Here is a 20,721-nt window from a genome sequence, read left to right on the forward strand (position 1 = left end):
AACAGTGCCTGTATTGCAATTGACGTCATTTTATTTCCAAAAAGCGACAGTTAAATTAATACACATTAATCCAATACGACCCTACAAAAAAGACAGTTTGTCCAGAAGACGATGTGGATTAAATTAAAGATGATCTTTTTTAAAAAATTTATTTTCACAAAGACAATATATCGAGATATTCACAGTTTTTCCAAACTTGATCTGCCATTGCTCAGGTGCCCATTCCAAACATCCACAGCTTTGCAAAGTATCAGTCCTAAAATTGTTCAACTTTACACTATACTCGTGCAGAAAACACAAATATGCTTACTTGGACTAAACCCAAAGTTACGAGTCGTCCGTGTAGAACTGCTGTGGAACTTTCAGGGCGCCATCCAGAAGGGCATAGACTGCTGCTGCGGCTGCGTTTTAGCCCGGGGGGACGGCGGAGGTGGGCATCGGTACCCCTGTATCCAGTCTAAGGAGGTAGAAGGGGAGTCTCCGGGGTTACCTGACCCTGACGCTTTGGAGCTCGGGTAGTCTTCCTCTTCATCGGAGGAGTCGCCGGCGTATGCTACCAAGCCCGTTTTAAATCTTTTCCCAGCAGGCTCTGCAAGAGGGAGCGGTGAGGGCACACATTTGAAGGTGTGGGGGGGTGGGAGAGAACGACAAAAAAAGAAGAGCAAAAACCAAACATAGCAGCAGCAATTCAACACAATCCAAATTGGAAGAAACAAATTAGTTCGGCGGAGGATGGGACGGCCATCCCACAGCCACCATTGATCCGTGGGGGGGGGCGTCCAATGGAGCGGCAGGGCGGCGTCACGTGACAAGTCGTCATCAAACCCCCCCGCACCCCGGGGATGACATGGAAGAGAGGAAAAACAGAGGAAAAAAAAGAGAAAACACAAAAACAGGAGAGAGACTCGTTAGTGAGGGAGGTCAACAACGCACAGTGATGATGTCATGAGAACGGGACAAGAACACTGGATTAAACGCTCCACTTCAAATATTTGGTGGTTTTTAGTCACTGCGGCAGAATCCTGGAAGAGTCATCAAAATGCATCAACTCTGCCTCGGCTGAGCCATAGGAGACGTTTTAGTTTAAGTATGTGGATTCCTGCTAAAATTGTGGAAGGGGGGCGGCACATTCCACTTTTGCTGACAGTGGACTTGGACGGGATTTGTCAAGCGTGACTTACCCACGGGGCCTTGCAGCGGCCTTCTCTCCTCCATCTTGGGTCTCACGCCATTTACGGACAACAGCGGTGGAGGCATTAGCTGCCGACTGGAGAAACAAACAAAGCAACACTTAACTATAAGGATTAAATTAACAACAACCAAAAAATCCAATTGTTTTGATAACATAAAATAGAGAATTTTTTTATAGTTCAGTTGTATTTAACTTTAAAGTACAATATATTTACAATTACATTTTTTTCCCCTATATCTAAGGCCAGTGTTCTAGTAGTTCAAGGTCATGATGTTGCACCACCAAAATTGTAATGCTGCAATCATAAACGTGTTAAAAATAATGCTAACGTTGAATATTATATTATTAGAGTAAAGAAAGCATGTTTGATAAAATACTGTTTATAGTAATATAAGTAAAGAAACAATGATGCATTAAAATTTGTTTACAGTAAATAATTAAAAAGAAAATGGATGTGTAAAAAAAGTCAAGTGTAATGTTAATTCAAAATATGGCATTTGTGTAGCTAAAAAAAAATACACCAGCATACAGAGTAAACATATACAGTACAGCAATCCCGATTTAACAAATTGTTTGTGTTAAAATATGTTTTAAAAATCTGTTATTATACGTATAAATTGGAACATATGAGGAGTTATTTTAAGGCTAAAACTATCAAATAAATGTTCATGTAGTTTCTATACGATATATGCTTGGAATTTTTGTGTATTTTTTTTAAGTGTTTGAATGTGCCATAGTGTAAAGGAAAGGGGTATTGTAAGGCTTACGCTATAAGAATTATATATAAAAAAAATAAAAAAAAGTATTTTCTTTATGATATTGCAGATTTTCACCTATCTCGGGTGGGTCTGGAACGCAACTCCCTGGATGAACGGAGAATCGCTGTACTGTAAAGAAATGAATAAAATAAACAATAAAATGTCAAAACTAAACTTGGATGGCACAGAAAAAATACAATAAAAAAAAATTATGATAAAGTGCAACATATCAAATGCGAGTATATTAAAAAAACTGAAGAATGTTAAGTGTGTGGGAAATGCATTCCGACAGAAGTTTGCGTACCCGTCCCTCTCACTCGTCGGGCCGGAGGAACTCGAAGGTGGGGGAGGTCCTGCAGTCTCAGGGCTGCCCGCGGAGAAGCCTGCACCTAAATTAGTCATATGAATGGGTCCATGCTATGAGCAGAAAGACACACAGGCGCCATTAGCAGACATCCTCAACTTCACTCAAGTGTCACTTTTTTTTTTTTTTTTTAATTTGTGTTAGAGCAACTTTTCCTGAGTCATAATTATGACTTTTTCCTTTTTTTTTTTTTAAACTCATTCAGCATCGAATAATAATGATATTACTGCAAGTTTAAAAAAAAAAAATCTGTGCGGCCCGCCACGGCTCGGTCCAAAGTGGCCCACGGACATATATGATTATTTCAATTAGCCCATCTATGGCGTGTATGTGATAGCATTATGCTAGCTGTTCGATGAAACTTTACAGCCTGGTTGAACGTTTTGGTGTTTTATGGGTCAGAAAACTTGAACTGTAAGTGACAAACCGCTTGAAGCAAGTACACTTTTTTGGGTGAACTCTGAGAGTGAGAAGCGGTGCCAAAAAACACTTTTGATAGTAAACTGCCAACATTACTGTTGGATAATAAATGAAAACATTTCAACCCTGATCTTATCAAATAATCCATGACCAGTAAATACCATGGAGTATCACCCACCGATCTTTTTATGAAGGGAAAAACGACACCCAAAAATATGTGAATCTGAAAATAATGATTGACGTGCTGGACATGTTTCTCACCTGATAGCCAAGCAGGCCACTGTCACGCTCGTCAGGCACTTCCTCTGTGAAGCGTCTTTTCTGCGCTGGATTGGCCGACATGGATGGAGGAGGCTGGGCTTTGGGCGGCGCCACAGCCGACGGAATAAAGGACATTGGAGGAACCGTCTGCACATGGAGGAGAAAATGTACTGGTTAAGTATAAGAAGTATGATTCAACTTAGGGATGTTTTTGTACATTTTAATACTTGGTGTTTTTGTGTTTATTTAATTATCATTTACATTTACTTTTTTGCACTTCTGCATGTTTTGCTTTTAATACACTAGTGCATCTCAGTAAACTAGTTCATTTATTACAGTATTTTAATTTACCAAGTGTGTTGTGCTCATACACTGTATGTACATACCCTGGCAGGATTTGTAAAATATAGGCAATTTTGAATAATAGTATAATATATAATTAGTTTAATTTAAATCCTATTAGGAATAAAATGTATTTTATCAGATCACTGGTGTTGGTACACATCTGACAAATTCTGCCAATTATGTAAACTTAAGGGCGTCAAAAGCCAATTCCTACTTAATGGTATTAATCACATTTTGTTAGCTGTAATCCTGAAAATTATATGCATTATGTATAAACAAAAATGAATAAATGGTGTACATTTTCAATCTGGGTTTTGTGAATCAATACAATATCAAAAGTGTGACTTTTTCACAAAACTACTGAAATGATGTCGTTTGCAACATGCAAAGTAGCGAGTAGGTACCTGAACCACAGAAGCTGGAGGAGGAACAGGAGCAGGCGCTGGAACAGGAGGAAGAACGGGTGGCGGAACAGGAGCAGAAACAGGAGGTGCCGGACACAGGGGCGGGGCCAGATTTGGAGGCGGCGGCGGTGGCACAGGCGTAGGTGGGAATTGGGGGAGGACCACCTTGGGTGGCGCAGGGGGAGGCATGGGAGGGGGAACGGAAAAGGGCATCGGTGGGAGTTGGTTCTGAGGTGGGGGCACTGGTACGGGATAGCCCGGCTGGAAGCCGGCTGGGGGGTAGTACGGGGGCTGCGGGGGCATCCCGTTCATCACTGGGGGCTGTGCGAAGCCTGGAAGGAGAAGAGGGCATGGCAATTTTAAAAGGTTCCAAATCAAGTATTTATCGTAGTTGGAATTTTTAGTTTGTTCCGTGACCCAGTTCGAAACAGAAACATTCCCCTCGTAGAATTCTGGCGCCGCCCCACTACAGTTCAACAGAGCCAACACAGTGAAGAACTTTGGGAACCAGCCAATCTGAGGAAAGCTGTTTCCCATATTCAAATTAAGGAAGGCCGAGACCCAATCTGAGCTAAATTTATTTACATAATGAATCTTTGATGAATCGAATCAGAGTTCCGACCAATGAAAATAGCTTGGAGAAAGGGGATTGCCCTCATTTCAAACACAAATGACCAGATATTCAAGGTTATGAACATCCAAAAATGAATAAAAGGGGACCTTTAAATCCCACATTGAAAATGTACCTTGTTGCGATGGCATCATTGAGCTCATTTGAGCAAGGAAGCGTGAATACTCTGCGTGGACCTGATAAAAGAAGACAAAACCTCATTGTGGTTTAACGCTAACATGAACCAAAGTGAGTCAAAGTGCTACTCACAGTCTGAAGCAGGTTCTGACACAATGTTTTGGCTGCTGCAAGACCGTCTGGTTTGGGATGACTGCAGAGGAACGTTGGAGATGTGGTGAGCTCAAACTACTCTGCACAATTTTCACCATTTTTTTTCCACTTTGGTCACCTTCCTCACATTTTACTTTGTAATATCTATGACCTTGAGTGTGTGTGGCTTTAAAAGACGGGCCCTTTGCTGAAGCATTACAAAGTCAGCCGGTGGCCCGTTTCAAAATGAATCGTATATATTGAGGGAATTACGTAGGGGCTAACTAACTATAGATTATTAAAACAGCGGTAACACAATTCCGAACACAGCCCGCATCTCACGAGGTTGAGCGACCCACCTGATGTAAATGTACATGGGCTCAAAGGCCTCTCGTCCAGACGTCGGCTCCAGACAGCCTGAGCCTTTCCCCCTGAGGAAGACTTTGGCTCCGGTCTCGGCCTGGATGTGCTGCAGGTATGAGCAGTTGGGACCCTCCACCCGCTCTTTGACCACAAAGCCCGGGATGGCGTGCTCCAGGCCCACAAAGATCTTATCTTGAACGTAGTGCATCTGTCAAAACGTGGCACAACATCCAGCTGTCAATGCAAAACTTATTTTTGACTAATACATTTATTTGTAGTGCAACTATTTTTTTTTTTTTAGATTTGAGCACGGTTATTCATGTTCAATAACGAGCAGGTTTTTTAGTATGCATGAATTTACATTTTGGCTTCTATATTCGTCAATGGCAGCGAATGAATTAATTGTAGGAGCTTGACCCCGGATCAAACAAATTCAGGAAAAAAACGGCAATGTATTTCAGATCCTAACGTCGCTGTCTTACCCCGGTCTGGAAGTGTGGCTTGTGGTGCGTCATTGGAGGTAGCGAAGGTGGAGGTGCTGGCTGATAAACCGTCACGGCGGGCGCGGTGGAGGAGAAAGACGAGGACACTGACGACGATGCGGTCGCTGCTTTCACGACGCCGTTGGTGATGATTTCCTTGATTTTGTTTACAGCTCCTGAAAGCACAGCCGAACAAACGTGTCAAAACCATCAGTCGCTGAAAAAAAAAAAATAATAAATCGCATGACAGTGTACTGACGGTCCACAAGCTCTCGCGTCTGTCCCTGAACGTGCAGATAGAGAGGCCGGTCCCTAAGAGAAAACGAGTACAGAGGTCATGGTAAGGCACGCATGATAAACAAGATAAATGATTCAAGAGAGACGAGCAAGTCACCCAGGTGGCGCTTTGCCCTTTTCCTCAGCAGTCATGTAGCGTCCTCTAGTGGACACGGCAGCACTGCTCACTTTACTGATCTGGAAACAAAGAGTTCATCACTACTGATGATGTTTCTCTTGGCTGAATGTGAATATCAGATTTTTTTTTTCTCACTATCATGTCAATCTAACCTGCCCACGGAATTCAGAATCGTTGGCGCTCGCCAATTCAACGACATTAGCAAAGGGACTGTTTCTAGAACCGCAAATGTGTCTTAACAGGGCCACAGCATGCGACCTTGATGACATCAGCACGATTCCGCCCTCTGATTGGTTGGTCAGAGCAAGTCAAGGTCGACTAGCAAAACACATCTGTTGCAATCGGCACTGAATAAGTAAATCAGCAACTCGGGTCAATATGATGAATTTTATCCAAATTATTTAGTTTTTGGGCAAAATGTCAGCATTTTTTCCATCTACTGACAGGTAAACTCAGAGTTGACTGACAAGCAAAATAACATAATCCATTTATTTTGTCATGTTATTAGATGCATAATGACTCAGAACATTAAAGTGAAAATAAATGTCTAAATGTTACATATCAAAGGAGAGTGTTATTAACAACCCTGTCAAACATGAAAATCAGGCCATTGTCTCGCTTTCAAACTGTTTACTAATGTAATCATTGAATAATGGTCATCCATACTGACCTCATCTTGCGTCTGTCCTCGCGTCAAGAGATTCCGGCATGTGATCGGAACGTCATTGATCTCGACCTCCGCCACCACCAGGTCGTCTTTAGCCTTGGCTGGCATCTGAGGTTTCCCAATGCCCATAACCTGTCATGGCGAGGGGAACCAATGGAGAGGTACAGCATTACTTCAAAGGTTAAACTAAAAAAAAAAAAACACAGAAGTTATGGTGTTTGGTCCCAGTGACCCTTGCACATCATCTCACCTTGTTGACTTGGGTCTCCTTGCCATCTTAATTTAAGACAATAGTCTCAAATTTGGGTTTTATATTGGACAGTGATTTGGGAAACAAGCAGTGTATTTGAATGCCGATGCACGTGAAAACAAAATGACAATTTATCGAGAGAAAAAAAACAGGTTAAATGACAGTGTCAGGATGGCCGAGTGGTCTAAAGGCGCCGCGTTCAGGACCCAGTCTCCCCAGGAGGCCTGGGTTCGAATCTCGAATTTCCCCATTGTGGGACTAATAAAGGCATTATTATTATTATTAAATATCACTGCCAACTACACCCTATAATTAAATTCAAACTATTTACCAGAGCTGGTTAAATAAGATCAAATGATAGAAAACATTCCTTGCAACAGTGTTTGTCGTCTACCTTTTCAACGGGGCCTGGTGTGCCAATCTGCGAGGGCTTGAGTTTGCCCTTGGCTACCAGCATGGCGTTAATCTTAGCGGCCACGGCGGCGGCGGCGTCCAGAGCTCCGGTGGGTGCCGCCTCAGCCTCCCCCGGTCCTCCACAGCCGGGACCCGGTTGGTCCCATTTGCTAGCGCGGCGGCTAGGAAAACAACAACAACAACATTTACTCATTAAAAGCCAAACGGAGGGTGTGGATATAATTATAGTTTACAATGTTATGACATAGCTGAGTTGCGATTGCGATGTTTAAGAGTCGTGATGGTAATAAAATGTGGCTAACTACAAAGAGCTAATGCGCAGAAAGTCCTCCATGATTACATAAACTAGCGAGCCGGGATAGAAATTACGGCGACGAAAATATCGGGCGAATCCCAACTCACCCGCCGTTTTGACTTCCACCAAATGACATTAAGTATGTAGACGTTCCTATTTCGCTGTGTAAAAACACACGCGAGGGTTATGTTTTTCTATATTTAACACACGTATGGCACTAGCTGACGCTGTGCTAACCAAGCCAAGCAGGCGCTTCCGTCTCCGGTTAGTGAGTTGTTGCCAAGAGAAGCCGTTAGAGGGCGCCAAAGACAATCTTGTCGTTTTCAAAATGGTGGCGCTCACCTGTTCCGTTTTTTTTTTAAGAGTTATTTTTTTATGCATCACGGTCGAACTTGAGCCATCCTTCACATCATTTGGACGTACTTAAAGTAAGTTCGAGCAGCATTTGAACTCATGTTGAAACACGAGCTGTTTATTTCGTGATTTAAAGTGAAATCCCAGTTAAAGTACACCGGTACATTCGACATGCTGTGTATGGACCGTAAATCTAGGTACAGGACAACAAAATTAAAATATTTGTTTTCCCCAGCGATGCTTGATGTTTGCCAATATGTAACGAATTAAGGAAGTTATGCTATTTTAATGGCTTTAAAAAGCGGACAAAAATGTCAACTTGTTTCTTACTCGAAACAATGGAAATAACATTTCCAAAGGTCTGTGATCAGTTTTAAGAAAAAGAAGGAAGCTGAGATATTGTAGCCTCACTGGTTCCTAAAGACGATACACCACAAGAAAGTGTTCAATATCGCAAACCAAGTGACAAAAAATTACAAAAAAGCGGCTATAATTGGTCTGCGTTTAAATTCGGTGACCATGTAATCTGCTTTCCATTTTACCTGAAAGACACCATTTTCTTGACGTAATTAGGTCCAAGCTTCATGCCAACCCCGCTTTCTCTTATTATTATTATTACAACTTAAAACTGCGCCGCTACAGTCAACATTTTTATTTTCAGAAATGAATCGAGGGCCACTCCGAGTTGCGCATCCCTGTTCGACGCTGTCACAGAAAGCGAGAGACTTTGGGGTGTCTTCTGCATGCTCGCCCAGACTGTTCACATGAGTAAAGTGTCAGAAGGTCAGAGTTCAGGGAAACTCGATGCCTGACTTGACTCAGACGTCTGTTTACGTGCAAGAAGAGGAGGAGGCTGAAAAGCAGACGTGTCATGTTTACTGTCTTTGCTAGTAAGAGCCCAGGTGCGAACCGTGATACGTATGTCGGTTGATCTAACCTCCGGCCTCTCTGGCTCACAATCCAGGGCCTCGGCTGATTCTGGCCGCTGACGCCCACGTGCGAAGTCACCGGACGTGATGGAGAGGAGGCCGCCTCATCGCGAGGTCGCATTGAGTCAAACAAAGAAACACTGTGAGTAGCCGCGGCTTCTGTGTTTGCTGTCAAACCAGCAATTACAAGAAGGTCAAGCACAACACGTTTGATCCAAAACCGTTTTCCCATGCAAAGTAAGAAAATGGAAACAGGCCAACGATCATATTAGAAGATTTTAACATTCAAAATTGACGTGTAGTTGTGCTTTGACTTATGAAATTAATTAATTACGCGACCATGCTTGTAACGAATTTTTTTTTGGTCTCATACCATCGAAATGAATGGGAATGTCATTAATCCGTTTTCGCTCCATAATTTTCTGTAACATGTTTTTGATTAGAAAAATACCACGCTGCTGTGTTATACGATATATTTTGTAAAAACGTAAAATAATAACAAAATTTAATAGAATGTGAAAACTAAACAGTTTGTGCATCGTGATTTTATCCTTCGTAGACATTTTCTTCCTCCTGGTGTGCACACCGTGGCCACCAGAGGGCAATATAATGCAGATGTGCATATTCCAAAAAGAAGAGTTTCACATCAAAGTGACACTGGTAAACTGCAGTAATATTAGTTAAAAATCAACCGGGAATGTCGATAAATAACCTAAAACAAGTTCAATTTATCGCTCGCAATTCAAGACAAAAAATGTGGGAATCCTTTCATGTTCTTGTGAGGTATGCTGACACCCAAAGTTGTTTTTTTGCCACACATGGGCAGATTTTCTGGAAAATGCTGGTGTAATTCCCAATGTTCATGGGCACACGATCCAATGTATAGAATTTTTGGGGGATTTGTTATAGCATAAGCAGAGCCTGTTTTTTTTTTTTATTTGATGCGATGCTTCAACCCATATTAATATGTCAAGCGTGTATGCGGGAAGCATGTTGAGGGTGAATGAAAGAGGGAAAACATATGGCGGGATTGAATTTTTGCCGGCAGAGAAGCGAGGGCTGCGGGAATCTTTTCGGCAGAGAATGGGAGCCTCTTATACAGCTCGCAGCGGGATCTTGGCCCGGGCCGCGGCCTCGTCTCGTCTGCCCGGCGGGGTGCTTTCCTGAGCGGGCTGCCCAGGGGAGGGGCACCTGCGAGCAGGCACGATCACTGGTCAAGAGGAGGGCCCGGCAGGCGGGGCCAAGGGGGGCGCTGGGATGGAAAAGATGCTGGCTGCTTCCAGGAAAGCGACATCTGTTGGATGTATGAAATCCTCAGGTAGAGCGTAGCGACGTTCCCGCTCGCAACTATTTGTCCTCTCCTATTCCCGGCGAGGAGCTAATGACGCCGGCTGCTATCTCAGGATGAAGTCAGAGGCTTCTGTTGTCCTGCAGAACAAGAGTTATGATTGGAGCGGGTCGCCTGGTGCTGGCCACGACCAACACACGCAAAGTTTATAGATAGGCCGGCCTGCCAACTGACACAATATTTTCCATCCATTTGGTCGGCTTGGGCAAACAGTGCGTATTTGAAGTTTATCAAACACTCAGTCATCCCAGCAGACTCATGGGAGGATTTAATCAACATACACATGCGCGTCAACAGCAACACTGCCATCGAGTGTCATTGTTTAAACGTGCTTCGTCTTCTCACGGGCAGCGGCGGCCATCTTCTGTCATTTTGACCGCCGTGGCAAAAATACTTAAATAGAAGTACAAAAAATGGTGTAAAGAAAAGACTGTTACAAACAGTTCGGTACTTGAGTGCAATTTTTTTTTTTTTACGTTATATGATTCCCATTGTGAAAACTCTTCCGGTGGAATGCATACAGTGCTCATACTTTGGAGTAGAAAAAAAAATCCCGCTCGATGTCACATGTGGTGTTTAGGAGCTAGCCAGTTTATACCATCAAAGCAAAATGTTTTTTTCTATTGCTTTCAAAGGTGGTGATCTGAGTCAGAAAAAAAATATTATTTAGCTCAGAATAAGTCCAGAAAAAATACACTTTACCTGTATATGTGCAGCAATTTTGTTTGAAGGGGTGTTCCCATAGCTTTGCTAAATTAACGGCAAAAAATTAACGAAAAATACACTTATATGTGTGCGGATAATTTTTGTGTTTGTATTAAAAAAAAAAATCAAAAATTAGCAAATGAAAACTACATACGTAAATTATTTTTGATTAAGTTCCTCTTTTGGTCCGTAACATGTAAGAAAATAGGTTAAAATCTAGATCATTATTTTCCAAATCAAATTTTGTTTGTTATTTGGCTTTCTCTGAGGACGACAGAAATTGAAAACTTCGTCGATATTCAGGGGATCATCTCACTGGTGAATTGATTATGTGAAATTATTTGAAAAGTATTTAAAAAATATATGATAAGTTATACTTAAATATTTTTGTCTGTCCAGCTGAATCTTGCTTTCTAAATGCAATTTTTGTCGTGAAAGCTCATGTAATAGTTATTGTTTTGTAATTAGCCATTAAATCTGCGACATTCACCTTGGCTTCAAATTTCAAAACGAGTTACCGACTGCATTTCGGTACGTCGCGGGCCTTCAAAAACCACCACCTCGACTCTCGCTTTCGCAAATAACTGGAGCTTTGTCGACAGGGCATTTCTTTGAAATGAACGAAATGTGCTGAGATGACCGCAGTTGTGTGCAAAAGAAAACGGCATGGATATGACATTAACTCCAACAGGAGCACCCCCTGTGGTGGCAGAGCACACAGCTGCGGGTAATAAGTGCAGTGGGAGCGTCGCGCTGCAAGGTAGACAGGTAAATGAAAACACATGCGCGGTCCACAGAAAAGCCACGTCTGGAGAAATACTTCAAATGAATATGGGGTGTCTCAGTTTTGAGGCTTTTCTGTGGGTTTCCTCACATGCGCTTTCAAGCACGGCGGCCCAACTGGGTCGTCTGCTCCCCCTTTCTCAGTAGGCTCATTTGGTATTATTCACTTTAATCAAGTCACGTACGCAAATGTGGATACAAGCGGTTATTATGTTATTGAATGTCGAATAACGGTCACGAGAGCTTAATGGTTTTACTGTCTGGTGTGTGCGAGGGAAGGAAAAACACAATGACCCAGATAGAGTGTGTCACTCAAGAATGAATGGTGACATTGAGCCGCTGATGAAATAAAAACCTCAAATAAATCATCCGTCTTGCTACTGTATAGTTGCAAACGATGCCATTAATAGGAGTAATATTTAAAGTAATAATGTTTGGTCCCACCCGCGTCTCTTGTTAGCTACAAATATTAACGGATATCATCTCAGAATCCCTATATTACGGAATGGCAACGACCAATAGTTGATTAATTAAGATTTCTGTCACCTGTATGGAATTGATTCTTGAGATGTCACGTTTTGAAGCAATTGAGACAATGTGTGTTTCACTATTTGACTGCAATTTTGATTAGTAGTGTTGTCGAAGTGGTGCTGGAGTTGTTTGTATTCGGCAAAGTGTCTGCTGCACGCACTTATTGGAAGTGTAATTCGGTAGCTTGCTTCTACGGTTGGAAAACACAAATAACGGTTATACGGTTATATATATATATATATATATATATATATATATATGAATATGAATTTCACTTCCACATCCCAGATTACATACTTCTCTGAAATATTTCAGATGATCTGGAAAGTAATCACAATGAATCAGAACTCCATTTGAGTTAAAAAAAAAAAAAAAAAGAACAAAAATTATAAAGCGTTTAAGGTTACTTAATATAATCGCTCTGCTCCCGTCCCGTCAAATGTAGACATTTATTGCTTTCATTAGGAATTATGAAGTCTGGAGGAGAAAATAACTGGTCCTGCAGCAAATGTCTCCACCAGACCTTTTAAGTTCCATCCAACTGTCACTCCAAAAAAAATTGGGCAATGTGGGCACTTTTTAAACAACCTCCATCCCGCTAACCAAAGCATCATCCTCCTGGCTGTTTTTTTTTTTTTTTCATATTAATCCCCTCATCCCATCCTTACTGCGGTCTCTCATGCAACAATATTTGCCCATGTGCGTCAATGAGCAGCGGGGTTTGCGCCACAGGACAGTGCACCCTTTGAGGTAGGCATACAGAGAACTCGTTGCTCCAGGGAAACACTGAAACACCGGCCGACGAGTATACACAAGAACAGGGAAGTCCTGCCCAACGCGGTGACATGCTGGCACGTACACACAAACCAACCAAACGTCAATCATATCTTCGCAAAATATAGCCAGCTGGTGCAATTGGAGTAGCGCGGCATTCCAGCTTCTTTCCCCGCAGTATCCGTCCATCCATCTGCGATTCGTCCATTTGCTACTGGAAAGATCTTTTTAAAAAGTAAGTCTCTTCTCCAGTTTCACCAAAATTCAGCAACCACGTTCATCTTGACAAGATGCAACTCTAGAAAAAAAAAATGACTCAAAACCACATGGCACAACAAATACTGTAGGAAAACGGCAATATTTGGGAAAATTATTTTAATTTTGTAGGTGTCAAAGTCAAGTCCTATTATTCTTTTTTATTTTATTAGTCCTTTTATTGCATCCAGTTTTTCGTTGACTTTCAAACTGTTCAAAACTGGGCATAAAAAGGATAATAATCGAATGCGGTCTTTTGGGTAATGACGTAATATGCACTCAGCTTCTGGAAAACAGAGATTGAAGAAAATAACTTGCGCCATCCAAATGTGACTTCCATGATATTTAAACAGAAACTCCTCGACGACTCAGATGAAGCTAAAGCAATTAAAATAAATGCCATTTATAAGTACTGTTCTTCTGGTCTGCACGAATTTCCTTAACATAAAAAAAAAGAAATCCTAAAATTAAAACATTTCAGCTGTTGAAGTTTCATTTTAAATAGCATTAAATCTGTTCGCCTTTGTTTCTTACTATACCAAATGTAAATCATGAGCTTAAAACAAATTTTGTCCTGAACCGGTACTTTTGGCGTATCGTCACATGACTTTGGGATGGATTTAAACCGGACCGCTTGACAAAAACTGTCGCTGTGATAAAAACAAGTTTGACTCCGTTGTTTCCACGACGTTCATCTAAAATTCCTCCAAATTCAAATCAGGTAGATGGGCAAAAATGAGAAAAATAATATAAAATGCATTTTTTAAAAATTATTATTAGTTAAAAAAATGCTGTTTTTAAAAAAATATATATATATAATTTTTTTTTTCTTTGTTTTTAAGATGCAAAGTAGCGCTACACCATTGCACGATCCAGCCATTTATTTACATTTATCTACCTAGCATCTTCATGACACCTTTTTCGGTCGTTAGCGTCAGTGCAAGTAATGACGTGCCCGGTGATGTTCATTTGACCCCAATAACAGATCAATTGACTCTTTGAATTGCAGAAAGCAAAATCTTTATTTAGAGCTCTATATTAAGCGTTAATATAAACATCAGTCAGTGGCAAGAGTTGAAGTCATGCAATGACAATCGCGTTGCATGTTCAAAGCTAGCAACATAAAGTTTGTTTTAAATGGACAAGAAGCAAACAAAAGACTGCCTAAAGCTTCATTCACAATGCTTCCGCAGAATCCAACAATTGCAAATTTCTTTCAAAGAAAGCCCCCCCAATAAAAAAAAAATCTTTCCCAGAAAATCAGCAGAAGTGCATTCATTATTTTCCTGGAAATGTGTGCGCATGCAAAATCGTCATTCAACGAATGAGCAGTCAAACAAAATTTGGTTCACGTCACTTGAATTATCACAACAATAATATTAATAACCAATCACCTACAGTGATGCACTTTTGCAATAATTTTTTTTTACCCAGCAGCTGACAAACCCTTTCATTGTACGAATTGAGACTCCGATTGTCATTCTTTTTTTTTTTTTTTTTGCACTGCTAAAAAGAACGAAATATTACCGACTCTTTCATTCGGAACTTTATAGAAAACTCCTTTACAAAGTGCTCCGATTTGCTTGGTGCAGTTAACACGCTGAATCGTTGGTTTCTGGTGTCGAGTGAGAATAATGAAAAATTATTAATTTACAGTCCCCCTCGCCACATGTGTCTACGTCAGAAAGTACAGACACTAAGTCTCACATTTTTGTGTCAGGTGATGCAAAGAAAATCTACTGCAGCGGACTGCTCTTGCGGCACAGCTGATTCGCTGACGTCAGCGTTTGCCGTTTGCGTCTTCGCTTCCCAGTCAGTAGCGTGTAAAAGAACGGATTCACACAAGAGTTTCCGTAGGTCAGTCCCGTGAGGATCCGGTTCACCGTCACCTGCGTGCCCACCGGTACTGTCCTCAGCATGTCAGGCTTGTAGAGAGGCAGCAGCTGCCAGATCCAGAAAGGGAGGAAGCAAGCCCAAAAAGCCAGGACGATGCCCAAGATGAGGAGCAGCACTTTGGGTTTGGGAGCACGGGCAGGGCAAGCGGTACTCGTGCCGGTACCCCACGGCGCCCGGGTCTGGGACACCCAGTAAAGTCGGCCAAGAGTCGCGTAGAGAGCGCCGATAGCCAGCCCCGGCCCAAGAATGCTGGTGCAGAAGAGCACGCTCAGATAAGCCTTGGAGCTCTGTTCGTCCCACGCGGGCACACACAGTTGGCCCTCCTGGTTCTCGCCGTCCTCCAGGTGCAGGGTGATCATCATGGGCAAGCTCAGCGCCACGGCCAGCCCCCAAGCCAAGCTCACTCGCAGCAACCCCGACGAGTTGGTGGAGGAGGTGTGCAGGGGCCGCGCCACGGCCCGGTAGCGGTCCAAACTCATGGCGGTGAGGGTGAAGATGGAGGCGTGCATGGTGAGGAGGTCCAAGCTCAGGAGGAGACGGCAGCCCAGCTCGCCGAAGGCCCAGTCGGACGCCAGGCTGTCGTAGACGATGAATGGGGCGGTGAACAGGTAGAGCAGGTCAGCCAGGGCCAGGCTCAGCACCTGGAGGTGAAGAGAGGACGAGGAGGAGGCGGAGGAGAGCGGAGAGGAGGAGGGGGAGAGCGAGGAAGGATTGGAAAGGCAGGAGGGTGCCGGCACTCTCATTAAGCAGCAGGTTCGGCCCACTCCGCTTCTCCTCCTGCTCCTCCTGCGCCTCAGAAGGAGGCCCAGAGTGTACACGTTGCCGATGATGCCCAGGAGGGAGAGCAGGGAGAGGAAGGAGCAGAACACAGCAGTGGATGCCAAGCTGGGCGACGGAGAGGTCGGGGCGGGAGTGGAAGGCAGAGAGAAATTGGGACCAATCGGGAAGGTGAAGGGCGGAGGTGGAGACAAAGAACCCGAGGCGTCCATTTATGAAGTTGTTAGCTTTGTTAGGAGGAATCGTGCGGGCTTGGGAATATTATTGAAAGCTCAAGCTGTTTTAGGTGACAGATGCAGAAAAAAAACAAGAGACAGACAAAGAAACAAGCTGGTTATTATCTCCAAATTTTTTAGATTTACATTTGTTTCACACACAAGAGCTAAAGGCGGCAAAACACATTTGGTGTGACGCAAAGTGATAGATGCCCGCTTCAAGTGTGACACATAAAGAAAATAAAGTAAAAATGAAAATGTCAGCGAAACCAATGGTTTATGGAGTAGCACAAACCATCCACGGTTGGCACAGCCTCCCCCGGTTTTATGGATTCCTCGGGAGGCAGGCGCAGCGGTCCTGGTTTTCGTAAATAATTGCATTTTCAAAGTAGGAGGGCTCCGATCGAGGCTGTAAATCCCGACGGAAGCGTTTGAGGTCATCAGTTGGACGCCAATCAGTTAAGTGGCAAAACCGAGATACCTGAAGACATATGTTGGGTGATATTGCACGCGGGGATTTTCTCGCCCACATTTGCAACGCTTTAAATCGCAATATGAATTTTGACATCAAAGCATCGGCGGGGGGCGACACATGCAGACCCAGGCGGCACCGGGGTTAAGAGCTGCAGTTGAACTGTAGAGGAGCAGCCGGTCCCCCCGCTGTGCCGCGTGCTTCCACATTTACCAGCTCGCTTTGAATAGCATCGCTGCCATTAATGACGGCGCTTTTACCGACACGTTCGTCTTTGCAACAGATTTACATGTCGGACATCTGCTGCCGTGAGTTCACCTCCACTTGTTTGCTTTGAAGCAGGGGTGAAGGTTTTTCGTTACTGACGACTGAGCCAAAAAAGACTTTGGGTCTTTGGAATGGGACTGGCTATAACTTGGCATTAAAAATATAATAGCGCTAAAAAGATGGAGATGAACGTTCACGTAAATAAACCAGTGCGAGGCCTCATCATGTTTTTTTTTTACAAAATCAATTTTCGTTAAGCTCACCTCAAATAAGTTGCCGCAGAAACAATATTCCACCGATTCTTCTGGTCAGAAAGGTCGCTTTCCATTTTCAAATCCTCGTGAGTTCATGAGTGGTCTTAAAATCCCCGGAATGTATTTTGTGGCAGGAAAACGAAAGCTTCGCTGGACACTCGACCTCCAAACTTTGCGGAGCGAACTCTTATGTCTTGTCCCGTCTTGCCTGGTGCAGCTCCTTCTCCTCAGCGCGGTCTTTGATGTGTCCACCACCCGTGTGTGTGTGTGTGTGTGTGTGTTTGAGGGAAAAGGGGGTGGGATGCTGGGTGACGGTGTTATCCTACACAATGGTGAATATTAATATAAAGTTGTGTGGTCCTAAACCAGACCCAGGTGGTCCTAGCTGAGTGATTTATTTCATTTTTTCTTTTTTGTAATTCTTTGAAAGTTTTATTTCCATTCTAAGAGTTTGTTTTTCATCAATGAAAACAATTTCTGTATAATACCAATCACTTGAAATGTGAATTGTCACATGAACATGAGTTTTCTCAGACGATTATAAAACCGTTATGTGATATTTTAGTTCATTTCTTTTTTAGCTGTCTTGAATGAGGACAGGTTTACGACGCATTAAATTGCGCTTATACTTTATTATTTGCGAGTTCTGTCATTTTTTGTTGTTTTTTTTTTTGTAATGCTTTGTAACATTTGAGCCAGGTGTAAATCATACGTTGGACCTCTTGCAAAGACCGCAAGAAAACTATAAATGACTATAAATGGAATCATAATATTGTGTTTTGGCAAACAATCATTTGACGTCTTTGGCGGCAAAATAAAGTCTTAATGGCTACCAATTTGAAGTGAAAGATGGAATAAAAATACTTCTAATCTATTTTGGAACAGTGTCAATAATAAACATTTTAGTTTCATTTTAATTTCATTCGTTTGACCCCCCCCCCGGATAAACATACTTGTTGCATGTTTTTAATTTAGGAAAGTAGCACTGCATAATCAAAGAGAATATAAAACATGAACCGGTTAGGTTAACAACAGTTTCATAATTGACTAATTGCAATTTAATTTCCCATGTGAATTTGTTCTTTCCAACTATTTACATTTAGCACCGAAGCAACTTTTTTTGACATTTGCTCCGTCCCTCCCCTGGAATCTTTTCATTTTCGTCGGTTTATCCGCAGCCCAGTGTTCAACTGCCCGTCTTAATCATTTCAACGTATTGGAGATGTGGCTTATTCTTGGCCTATAATGTGGCACTCTAATGTCTGTTATTCGCCACAGTTGTCGAGACTGGGCTGGGGTGTTGCGTCTACCGTTTCCAGATTATTGGACGGCCTGAGAGACATCTGCTTCTCCACGAAACTACCCATTGGCGATTAAGCCACACTGGCGTGTACATCATAGACTCACTGCAGAAATTTGGGGGGTGGGCGTTGCGGTGCTGAGGGGCACTCGTGCGAACCAGGGAAGCGTGATTATTTTTTCCCCGCTGTACTACAATAAATTGTAATTGCACATCCACTCCACTAGTTGGCAGTGGCGCTCTCATTGCATATTGTGCGTAGTGAGTATTAACTCTACGATGTCGCTTGGTTTTGCAACGAAAATGTTCTCATTTATAGTTGCGGCGGAGAATTGGTGGGGGGTGCGAATTGTTTTGTTCTTGCTAGGGGGGTGTAACAGAAAATAATTGCGAAGTACTGACCTAGCCCCATCTTCCCTTTTTGAACTACTCCATCTCGACACTTGTGCCCAGTACATCAGATCAGCTGAGCAGCTGTTCCGGAGACAAATTCTTCAACATATTAAACATATAAACATTGTGGGAGGTTGTTCTAAATCGAATTCTGCTTCGGGCCCCATAGAGGCTTGGGCCGGCGCGGCTTCAAATACCTGCTCGCTGTTCATCAGTAGCTTTTTAACAGCTGCTCTCTTAATACCATGCATTTGCCTGACGAAAACTTTCCTTAATGCGCCTTTATCGGAACGAACCCGTTGCTCTCTGAGTCACACGCTAGGCATTGGACTAGATGCTTTTTCGTCGGCTTTTTTTCTCCATTATGCATCGAAAGGGCAGCTTGCTCAATAATGTGGACTGACATCCCTTTGGTAAATTCCCTTTGATTCATCTCACTCTGGGGAACTCGTGATCAAACGTGTCAGAGATTTTTATCAGAGAAATAAAGTAAGATATACATTTTTTTTTTTTGTTTTGTTTTCACATCATCGGAATTCAATACCAGCCTGGGCAAAACAAAAAAAACTTCAAATCGGTATTTCAGCAAATAATTGCGGGTATAATCCCCGCCCAAAAAAATAAAATAAAATAGAAAAAAAATGGATAGGTGAAGCCGTGAGTAAACGGTGCAGCAGAACACAGCTAAGCAAATTTTACCCGGAATAACAAAAGCTCAAATATTCATTCAACATGAATCCTCTAATGTGCAATATACTCATATAGAACATTTTAATTTTTTTGGTCATTTTACTAAATTTGGGTTTGAGGCTTAAGAGACGAAACACCACAATGTTGATATCCTTAACAGAAAAACGTTCCATCAACGTTTATGGCAAATTGGTTCGGACAGGCCACTCTTTGTGGGCTTGTCCTCCGTGTTTTCTTTTCATGTATGTAAGCACACAAGTGAAATGGAAGGCTGTTGCTGAAGTCTGTGGGAAAGGTAGACGATCCAAGCGTGCCGATGCATCACCGCTGACATTTCGCGACGACCCCTGAGTCAAGTTCAAACTTCATTGATATGAGATGCCGCGTTTCATTTATGGATAAAAATGATCTTAATTAGTCCCGTGTCAACATTTTCCGAGGCAGAGCATGTGATCCAGCCCCCAAAAAAAACACATTAAATGCTCATATGATTTTTTTTTTTTTTTTTTTAGAATTGCCGACTGCATAAAAACTGAAATGGCCCCGGATAGGAAAAAGGTTTAAAATTTAGCGTTAAGAGGCTTGACTTGTCACCGGATGAACGGGCCTTTCTGGAGTCCTCAAGCGTGACTCACAGTTGCCAGTTGTTTTTGGCCCGTCACGTATAGAACCCACCGCCGCACTTTGCCAGCTTCAAGAGGCCGGATGATTTAGTTGGGACTGGCCAGTTGAATGTCCGTGCGAAGTGAGCGCCGCGTTGGTCGGGCTGCTTCATACATGTGCTGGCATATGCAAGATGGACAGAGACAGGCAGTCAAGTGTAGCCAGGATGGATGGCTAGGTGGGGGGGGCATACCTATCCCCACAGGGTGTGAGGAATTTGAAAAAATACCTGGCATAAGCATGCCAAAATGGGACGTGTGTGTGTGTGTGCGATATGAGACGCCCAAGCTGCCATCACGCAAGTAGATACAGATGGATGTGACTTATGGAAGTGGAATCGAGAGAATAAAGTAATAAAGGAATTCCCTTTGGCCTCATACTGACTAAAATGTGTGCGGAATTAATATTGTTTAAGTTTGTAGGGTTTTCCTTTACTTCTGGAAAATAAAATCCCATAAATGTTAAGAAACTGAAAAGACACATTAAACTCTTTCCTGGAAGTCAAATGTTGAAGGCTTGTAAAAGAAAATGGCCCGATCATAAGGCAGCACAGGATTAGAATGTTTTTGTTATTTTTGGTGCAATGAAGGCTAAAATGCAATATG

The 20,721-nt window shown here is 42.6% G+C and overlaps 3 protein-coding genes across 8 annotated transcripts in view; 1 reads left to right on the plus strand and 2 right to left on the minus strand.

Moving 5' to 3' along the window:
- Window positions 1-5: 5 nt before the first annotated feature.
- On the minus strand, window positions 6-7,801 carry khdc4 (KH domain containing 4, pre-mRNA splicing factor). 6 transcript variants are annotated; one of them, XM_088305835.1, is made up of 15 exons: window positions 7,618-7,800; window positions 7,196-7,376; window positions 6,555-6,683; window positions 5,864-5,943; window positions 5,729-5,781; window positions 5,470-5,645; window positions 4,984-5,195; window positions 4,625-4,685; window positions 4,491-4,551; window positions 3,745-4,076; window positions 2,996-3,142; window positions 2,255-2,367; window positions 2,026-2,079; window positions 1,182-1,267; window positions 6-589 (listed from the first exon to the last, which is right to left on the minus strand). In XM_088305835.1, exons 1-15 carry the CDS (start codon window positions 7,644-7,646, stop codon window positions 363-365), a joined length of 1,941 nt encoding a protein of 646 aa, XP_088161961.1. In that variant the 5' UTR covers window positions 7,647-7,800; the 3' UTR covers window positions 6-362. The 6 variants fall into 6 exon arrangements, 4 of the variants coding, with proteins under 4 accessions (XP_088161961.1, XP_088161963.1, XP_088161964.1 ...); XR_015845542.1 differs by having other exon boundaries at window positions 518-589; window positions 2,255-2,339; window positions 7,618-7,801; XM_088305837.1 differs by lacking the exon at window positions 2,026-2,079 and having other exon boundaries at window positions 7,618-7,801.
- The window catches only part of kcnj14 (potassium inwardly rectifying channel subfamily J member 14), a 29,461-nt gene continuing 16,507 nt past the window's right edge, over window positions 7,768-20,721 (plus strand). The window contains exons 1-2 of the mRNA XM_088305841.1: window positions 7,768-7,938; window positions 8,829-8,935. The gene's annotated coding sequence lies outside the window, so the exon portion shown is untranslated. The remainder of the gene's footprint in view (window positions 7,939-8,828; window positions 8,936-20,721) is intronic.
- Window positions 14,926-16,074, minus strand: uts2r3 (urotensin-2 receptor 3). The gene has a single exon (XM_088305843.1). It carries the CDS (start codon window positions 16,072-16,074, stop codon window positions 14,926-14,928), a length of 1,149 nt encoding a protein of 382 aa, XP_088161969.1.

The sequence above is a fragment of the Idiotropiscis lumnitzeri genome, chromosome 10, assembly GCF_059441095.1.
Source record: "Idiotropiscis lumnitzeri isolate Australia: NSW breed Sydney's pygmy pipehorse chromosome 10, RoL_Ilum_1.0, whole genome shotgun sequence".
Classification (NCBI taxonomy): Eukaryota; Metazoa; Chordata; class Actinopteri; order Syngnathiformes; family Syngnathidae; genus Idiotropiscis; species Idiotropiscis lumnitzeri.